Source organism: Eurytemora carolleeae, unplaced genomic scaffold (genome assembly GCF_000591075.1).
Source record: "Eurytemora carolleeae unplaced genomic scaffold, Eaff_2.0 scaffold2216, whole genome shotgun sequence".
Taxonomy (NCBI): Eukaryota; Metazoa; Arthropoda; class Copepoda; order Calanoida; family Temoridae; genus Eurytemora; species Eurytemora carolleeae.
In genome coordinates, this window is record NW_019398321.1 from 2,848 (window position 1) to 11,391 (window position 8,544).

At 29.4% G+C, this 8,544-nt stretch overlaps 1 protein-coding gene across 1 annotated transcript; it reads left to right on the forward strand.

Annotated features, from left to right (window-relative positions):
* The first annotated feature begins 288 nt into the window (after positions 1–288).
* LOC111717222 (kelch-like protein 18) lies at positions 289–1,400 on the forward strand. The gene is made up of 2 exons (XM_023492735.1): positions 289–426; positions 1,014–1,400. Exons 1-2 carry the CDS (start codon positions 326–328, stop codon positions 1,309–1,311), a joined length of 399 nt encoding a protein of 132 aa, XP_023348503.1. The 5' UTR covers positions 289–325; the 3' UTR covers positions 1,312–1,400.
* The last annotated feature ends 7,144 nt before the right edge of the window (positions 1,401–8,544 follow it).

An 8,544-nucleotide genomic window follows, 5' to 3' on the forward strand; every position in this document is an offset into this window, starting at 1 on the left:
CAAGTGCACACATATAATTAATCAATAATGATGAAATAAGATGAATTCTTATACAGAATATATGCTGTTGTCAAATATTTTCCACCATGTTTTCAAAAATAAATCTAGTAAGATGTATCTACTTATATTTTTATTACAAACATTGTTCAACTTTGCTAAATTCCCCTTTTTAAAAGAACAAACTGTAAATATTTAAGGATATCTTACATCAAAAGTTGGCACAAATGAACAGAATCATTGATAATATCATCAAAAATAAAACTGTTAGCATTATTTAATTCTTTTTATATTTCTTAACATTTTATATTCTAGTGAGAGTCAAGTCATGCTGCTTGGAGGATATACTAACGACTACTTATCTCTTGTTGAAGTCTACAGTATTGAAGAGGGATTCATTGCAGAGCTTCCATCAATGCCAACTGCAAGGTAATCTTTCTAAAATATATCTGAAGACTGAAACATTTAGACATGTTCTATTTTATATTTTTCATGATTTTTCTAATACTAATAGCGTCATTCTTAAATTGATGAATAAGTTTGAAAATACTTCTCACAAATACATACAGTGAATATACATTAATTTACAAAGGTATTTAATTAATGAAATATTCAAATCTAATATTATCAACAATTTTTTTTATTTCATACTCCTACTCTTTGTCTGGTGCTTTCTAAATAATAAAACTTTTCATTGCTATTTAAGGAATTGATTTTTTGCCACAAGCTCTTAATTTATAATTCATATATCTTTGCAACCAAATGTCATAGACCTTTAATATTTAAAATAATGAATTCTGTAAGATAAAATTATCCAATTTTGAGAATCAAATGTCTGAACTATCAGATTGCAAAGAAATGGGGATTAGAAAAATTGGGTTTGTGGCTAAAACTCAGTTCCTTTGTGATAAATTGCATTTATGAAAAAATCATATATTATAAAATAACATAAAATTATAACTAAACTTTCTAAAACCATATTATATGAATATTGTGTTTAATATTTGTTTGTTTAGGTATGCACTTGCATGCAGCATGTTTAAGGGAGAAATATGGACAGCTGGAGGATACAATAATGAAGATCTAGATATTGTAGAAGTACTCACACCGTCTACAAACACCTGGAGGAGTGGACCTAAGCTAACCAGGGGGAGATGGTATCTAACAATGGAGGTGTTGGACAACAACCGGGTAGTATTTGGAGGGTATGGAGGTGCAGACAGCCTGGAGATCCTTGAGGGAGAAGCGTGGAGGGAGGAACCTCTGCAATATGAACATAGTAACCATGCCTCTGTATCAATTCCTTGTAATTGATACAGAGATTTTTGTTCATTATTTGTAGCTTAAATTAATAATTTGATTTCAAATATTGTCTTTTCTAAAAATAAATTGGATTTAATGCAGCAAGTTCTTGTTAATTGTTCTGAATAAAATGAAAAGGAATAGAGTACAGAAGTTTTAAATATCACACTTTGAAACATAAAAAATATAAATATGTGTGCAACTAAAAAGTTCTTATCATTATATTATCTATGATTTGATGAAAAACCTATCAAAAACTATTTACTTGATATTGGTGAAATTTATAACAATAGAATACTTTAAAAAAGTGTCACTTTATGAGAAGCTTAATGTTGATTAAAAGTTACCAAAGAATTTTTTTATTTAAAAACTGATTTTGTGGTTTATAAGGAATGTATAAGGACAGTAATAAAAACTTATACTTGACTAAAATAATGAAAGATTAAATAAATTTTTCGAATTCCATGTTAGAAAATTGTTAATAAGAAGTTCTAATATCTAATTCCTATATCTTTGTCACCTTATGACTATGCTTGAAATATCAAAGGTTCACACCATCAGGTTGCAAAAAAATGTGGACTTGAGAATAAGAGTTTGTGGCAAGTATTCAGTTCCTTAGTAGATGGTTTCAAAATCAAAATCCTAAATGGGTTCTATATCTACCAAGATATTTAAATGAATATAGAGACTGTTAGATTAGATTTCAATAGTTTATAATCACAATCATAGCCTATATGTGTACACTCAAGGACGAAAAATAAACGAAATAATTAAAACCTTGATTTCAATTTATATATGTATATGCAGAGTACACAGGGTACTGTTAAAACATTTAAAACTTGCACACATACTTTCTAGAGTTGACAGTTATTATATTAAAACAAATTGTTTTAACTTTAGAATCTTTTGGAAAGTAGATGGTTAATATATAGAATTGGGAGGAAATGAAATGAGTTTATGCCACAAACTCTAACTGTTTTCTTTAGATCGTTTTTAAACAAATCCCAACCCTACTCTCTAGCACTAGAATTATATCATTTTCTTCTCAATATATTTCGCCAAAAGCTTTGGCATCATCAGGAGTTTGTCCTTACTCTTTTGAAGAGTATTGAATGACTAACTGTTTCCCCTCTTTATCTTAGCAACCCGATATCGTAGACTTTTGATATGTTAGACCTTATAGTTTAATTTTGAAATATCATCCGTTTAGACCATTTGGTTGCAAAGATATGGATTAGAAAATTTGAGTTTGTAGCAAAAATTCAATTCCTGTGGATAAAGAGTATTTAAGTACACACGGTGTTAAAATCAAAGATTGAAATAATTATTTTTTATAGTTTTTTTTAAAAAGGAATGAACTTCAAAAAATACATATTTTTTTCTAAATAATCCTAAGCCGGTAAAACATATATTTTCACTTTTTTACATGGCTTACATTTTTTTCACAAATAGTTTTAACTAATACTAGTTATTACTAAAATTTTATTTGACAAAACTAAATGATTTAGAATGTTAAATTGGAAGAAAATGTAACATTTTTGCTCAAGTTTCAAATTTAAATAATTAATTGTTAGTTTTTAAGTTTTGTATTTATATCATTTGGAGCAAAACATAAACAATTTATTACATTAACATAATCTGGTTGCATTTATTGTACAAAATAAAAAACACTTCCAAAAAAAGTATGTATTTTATCTTTGATGTAGCCATGAAAATGTATTTTCTGGAACTACAGAAGTTCCCATATATTTCCATGTGTTATCTTCATGGAAAAGTCATCAAAATTACAGATAATTCTTAAATAAACACACTATGCTATTCATATCATGAAGCTTTATTAGATTCTTTGGAACCTTTAGGAGATTCTATAGAACCTTGTCAACCATTAACTATGATACGTGTAAAGTCGTCTTTAACTTAGAATCCCCTCTCGGAGACACTAAAATCCAAACCAAATAATTTTAAGTTCCGGGAACTTTGTTCTCCCATCGGAGTGTAAATAACTTAAAGCATTGTGAATCCATCCATTTTTAAAAGTTAAACAAAGAATATTTTACATAAAGAATTAGTGACTTTCGTTAATAATTAATTGTCATTCTTTTCAGAAGTTTAAAAAAACCTCTTCGGACTGTCCAACGACTTAACCCTTGATATCACAAAATAGATCGTAAGAATCTTTTCATTATAAACATTCATTGTAACAATTTTATATGTTATTATTTATATAATTTTTTTCAGGAAATAAAGAGTTTTCTTTTTTATCGGTTTTGATTTGGGGTTTATTCTGTTGTTTGTTTGTTCATCATTGAGAATCTTGTTTCTATCCGACAACAAACCTTTTTTAGATTCTATTGAACCTTTTTCAGATTCTATTGAACCTTTATCAGATTTCATTGAACCTTTATGAAATTGTATCAACTAAATTTATTTTTCAATAAGTCGAATACGACCACAGGATTTATTCTAACAGTGCACTAGACGTCATCCTTGTCAGTTCTCACAATAATCTGCTCTGTACCATAGAAGTTAAATTTTGTCCCCAGGGTGTTTGTTTTCTGGTTTCAGTTGTAAAGCAAACCAGGACTTTTGTTTAGAACAATTCAGGCACTCCTATGTCATTCACCTAAATTATAGTTAAATAAAGAAAATTTTGAATACATTTTATTTTAAAATATCAAGAAGTTAAAATTCAACTTGATTAATATAAAAATGCCTTTAACCCTTAACTTTTTTTTTGCCAGCTTTAGGACTGAAGAAGGTTCAGCCTAATAATATGAAATTTTTCATTTATTGTTTTTACAGGTATACATGCAATTTAAAAGTACAGAACATGATTTAACCCTATTCCTGCTGGGGGGAAATTTATTTTTCAATAAGTCGAATACGGCCACAGGATTTCTTCTAACGGTGCACTAGACGTCATCCTTGTCAGTTCTCACAATAATCTGCTCTGTCCCATAGAAGTTAAATTTTGTCCCCAGGGTGTTTTTTTCTGGTTTCAGTTGTAAAGCAAACCAGGACTTTTGTTTAGAACAATTCAGGCACTCCTATGTCATTTACCTAAATAATAGTTAAATATAGATAATTTTGAATACAATTTTATTCTAAAATATCAAGAAGTTGAAATTCAACTTGATTAATATAAAAATACCTTTAACCCTTAACTCTTTTTTTGCCAGCTTTAGGACTTCAGGGGATTGAAGGAGGCTCAGCCTAATAATATGATAATTTTCATTTATTGTTTTTACAGGTATACATGCATTATACAAGTACAGAACAGGATTTGAAGACCTGTTTTTTTGAAGCTTTGTTTCGTCAGTTCTAATTTGCGACAATTTTTAATTTTGGTTTTTACATTCTCCAATGTTCATTATACAAATTAAAAAAATAATTTAGATTATTTTAAAGATCTTACATATATACTAAATATTTTGACTCAACATTCCTACACTTTAATCTGGACATCAAGAAAAGATTTAATCTGCAAAATTACTGCTACGACTTTGTGACTCTGTAGATCCTCTAGTTTCCATTATTTTTTTAAAATATATCAATTTTTGTTTAACAATCAATGTTTGTATAAAAAATATTGTTCTCTTTTATATTAATGTGTGTTCAATTGACACAAATTCATGTTCATTTTATATTTAAAAAACATATTTTTTTCATTTTTAGAGACTAAAAAACTGATTTTAATTTATTACACACTTTATTTTATCTTAGATAAATAATTTTGTCGGTTTTAATATATGCTTTTATTCTCTTACATGCTATTGCGATTTAGTTTCATGGTTTGAAAAAGTATATGTATACAACGTCGGATTTCAAAGATATAAGGATCGGAAAATCAGAGTTTGTTGCAAGAACTCAGTTCTTTTGACTTAATTCCTTTTGAGGGGAAGGGACTGTTTTCTACCGCCCTATGATTTTGTCCTTAGAGTTGAGAGAGATGAGTTACTATAGGGGAGTATGTCTCATGTTCCTAGTCCAACTTTTCAAGGACAGCTCATCAAAAAAATAGACCTCTGCAAGTGAAGCTCAACTAAAGAGTTTAGGGTAGAATTGGCCGGGTAAAAACCAATCGACTTGGGTTTTCAACTCTTGAAGGCTCAAGTCTCATAAGGTTGAAGATGGTAAATTTTGTAATACTATCATATTGTTACATTTAAAATCTACGGAATTATCTTTAGTTTTAAAATTAGCTAGATTTGTAAAATGAACACACTATGGAATACTTTTCATATGTACGGTTTGAGTTTTCGAAATTTAAACTGAGCTCTCTCATTGGTCAAATCAGAACCAATTAGAATCATTCGGTCTAATTGTAGACCCAAGGGAAGACCTGAGCAAAAGGAAAGCTCAAGATTGGGTTTTATTTTTAAATCTCAGCTCAGGATTATAAGATTACAAAAATGTTTTAAATCCCAGGACTCTGACTTTTATCTAGGATTGATCAACAGTAAAAATATTGCTGACAGTGAGAACGGAAAACTCTGAAATAGAAAATTAACGTTTATGACTTCAAATAATCCCATGAACACGAGACTCAGCAATTGTGTAGTGTATTAAAGATTTATTTAACTTAAACTGTGACTTAATTACTTTGAAATCCTGCTTTGCTGCTTAAGTGTTAGAAATGGGACAAGTGTTAGTTTTGGAACTAATATACCCTGTATTTTGAAATCAAAATTGGTTTTAAAAACTTAAAAGTATTGATCATGAATTTGCAGAGGGGGTTAGAGTTGGATGATATTTATTTTTCTAATAAATTAAAATTCTGGTTAAATGAAAACAAATGCATGGGTAATCAATCTATATTGCTCATCCCGTACTGCAAAAAAGTTGAGTGGGAAGTTTAAAATCTATATGCCTAGGGCTACACAAAAGTAAAAGAAAAAAGACAATTGTTGCAACACTTTAAAGTCGAGGCTGTCTAACACTTTGATGACTAACTTTCAAAGTTGTCTAAATCTCATGGTGGATAGAAGAAATCATATTAATTTATTTGATCCAAGGATAATAATATTAACCCAATAAAGTAAAGTGTACTGCAGTTTCCGGGAGAAATGTAAACACACGCAGGCTAAGCTTTGTTTACATTCATAGAACGGTCAAATAATGATTTGATAGAATTTCATTGAAAAACAGTATTTACATGACAGAATAAGAACATATTAGGATAAGGCATAGGCCTGACAAATTTTTATGATTTTTACTTTACTATGCAAGTGACCATCTTATTAACGAGGGGAATGCCAGTTTCACAACATTTTTATCTGATCAATAATGTGGAAGATATTGTTCTTTTTCTAGGTTAAAAACTGTCTAACCTCACAATTTACTCCATAGTTTCTGTAGCAAGAAACCCACTTTTATAGGAAAATCGAACTTGAAAATTATCAGTTGGAAGAAAAAGGAGCAGGGATAACTACTTCAATTTTTCTCAGACAAAGTTCATAAAGGAACTGTTGTGTATCGGACATGTTCCTTTCTTTGTAAATAAATCATTAATTGAAATTTTCTGTATAGTTCATTTAAGCTGTCTACTAATATTTATAAAAGGATGAGTCTGAAATCCTGGTTTTTGGCTTCAAAGTTGAAAATAACCTTTTTTTAAACTGAAAGATGAGAAGTTTTATGATAAAATAATTGAAATTACAATGGGACCCATAAAACAATTATGATGTATTTTAGTTTTTTTAAGAAAATGGTTTTACCATTAAATTGGCTAATTACAAAACAAAATATCTCAGATATTTTTACTTTTGTTTTTATACTCTCACTTTCTGAGTTAAAGTTTAGTGATAAAAACAATAAACACTGACTTTCTTATCCTTGTAACTTTGTAAGCTGATGTACCAGACTTTTGTAATTCAAATAAAGAATGATGTGTTAAACTGAAAAGCTCTCTCTGTGTTTTAAGAGCATTATTAAGGTTATAGAGAATACAATTTTTACATATGAAACACATCTCAGATTCTTGTGTAGCCTCTCAGCAATAAAATAAACTTTAAAAACTTTAACTTTAAAACTTTAAAAACAAACCAAAAAAAAACAAGTCCCATCCCTGCAATTACATCTTACTATTATTCTGTAAAAGATAGAATCTGGTATGAGTCAAACTTAAGAACTTAAATAAATTGAATACTTGCCCCAAGCCTATTTTCTCTACATAAAGAAAATTTTAAGGAAATTCTAAATTTTGAACGAAATTCAGTGCAAATTAGGTTTTTTAAGCAACTAGCTACAAAAGTTGTGTGGATTAATATTGACGGAAATTATGCGCAAAAAACATTTAAAATATAAAATTTTTTGTAAAATTTCAAATTCAAGCAATATTAGCCATTATTTATGGCAGAAATTCGCATTCTATGGTAAATAGTTTTTGGAACAATTTTTGTGCAGTGCTTTAACTCAACATTTGCGCAGAATTTAATTCTGCAGAATTGAACATTGTTTGTGCTAGGACATTGGGATTAGTAAATTGGGGGGTTTAAAATTAGTAATCAATTCCTTTATCAAATCTAAATTAATGTCAATCAAACATGTTCTCAGGAGCTGCAGTTTAAAATGGAAAAATCATCATCTACTGTGAATCTAATTGGTAAAATATTTGTCTTATATTTTTATAACATTGATTTCAGCTGAATACTGAGTTAAGGTCAGCTAAATACTGAGTTAGGATCAGCTGAATACTGAGTTAGGGTCAGCTGAATACTGAGTTAGGGTCAGCTGAATACTGAGTTAGGGTCAGCTGAATACTGAGTTAGGGTCAGCTGAATACTGAGTTAGGGTCAGCTGAATACTGAGTTAGGGTCAGCTGAATACTGAGTTAGGGTCAGCTGAATACTGAGTTAGGGTCAGCTGAATACTGAGTTAGGGTCAGCTGAATACTGAGTTAGGGTCNAAAGACAAACTCCTGAAAGACAAACTCCTGACGAGACAAACTCCTGACGAGACAAACTCCTGAAAGACAAACTCCTGAAATTATGAAATTTTTCTCTGAATGAATACTGAGTTAGGGTCAGCTGAATACTGAGTTAGGGTCAACTGAATACTGAGTTAGGGTCAGCTGAATAATAAAATTTAGATATTTATAACATACAAAGGATATGAGCAAAAGCCTCATAATTTTGGCTTTAATTCTACTTAATTTTTTTGTGAACACTTTGTGAACACTGCTCGTAAATAATTGTTTGTTCGAATTGTAGAATTTGCCGAAATAATTTCAAAATTAAGAAAATA

What these genes read in the sequence shown, in the direction of transcription:
- LOC111717222 (XM_023492735.1), top strand. Translation starts at nt 326, where the DNA reads ATGCTGCTTGGAGGATATACTAACGACTACTTATCTCTTGTTGAAGTC. An exon ending in CCATCAATGCCAACTGCAAG is followed by an intron (nt 427 to 1,013) that starts GTAATCTTTCTA and finishes TTGTTTGTTTAG; the next exon opens with GTATGCACTTGCATGCAGCA.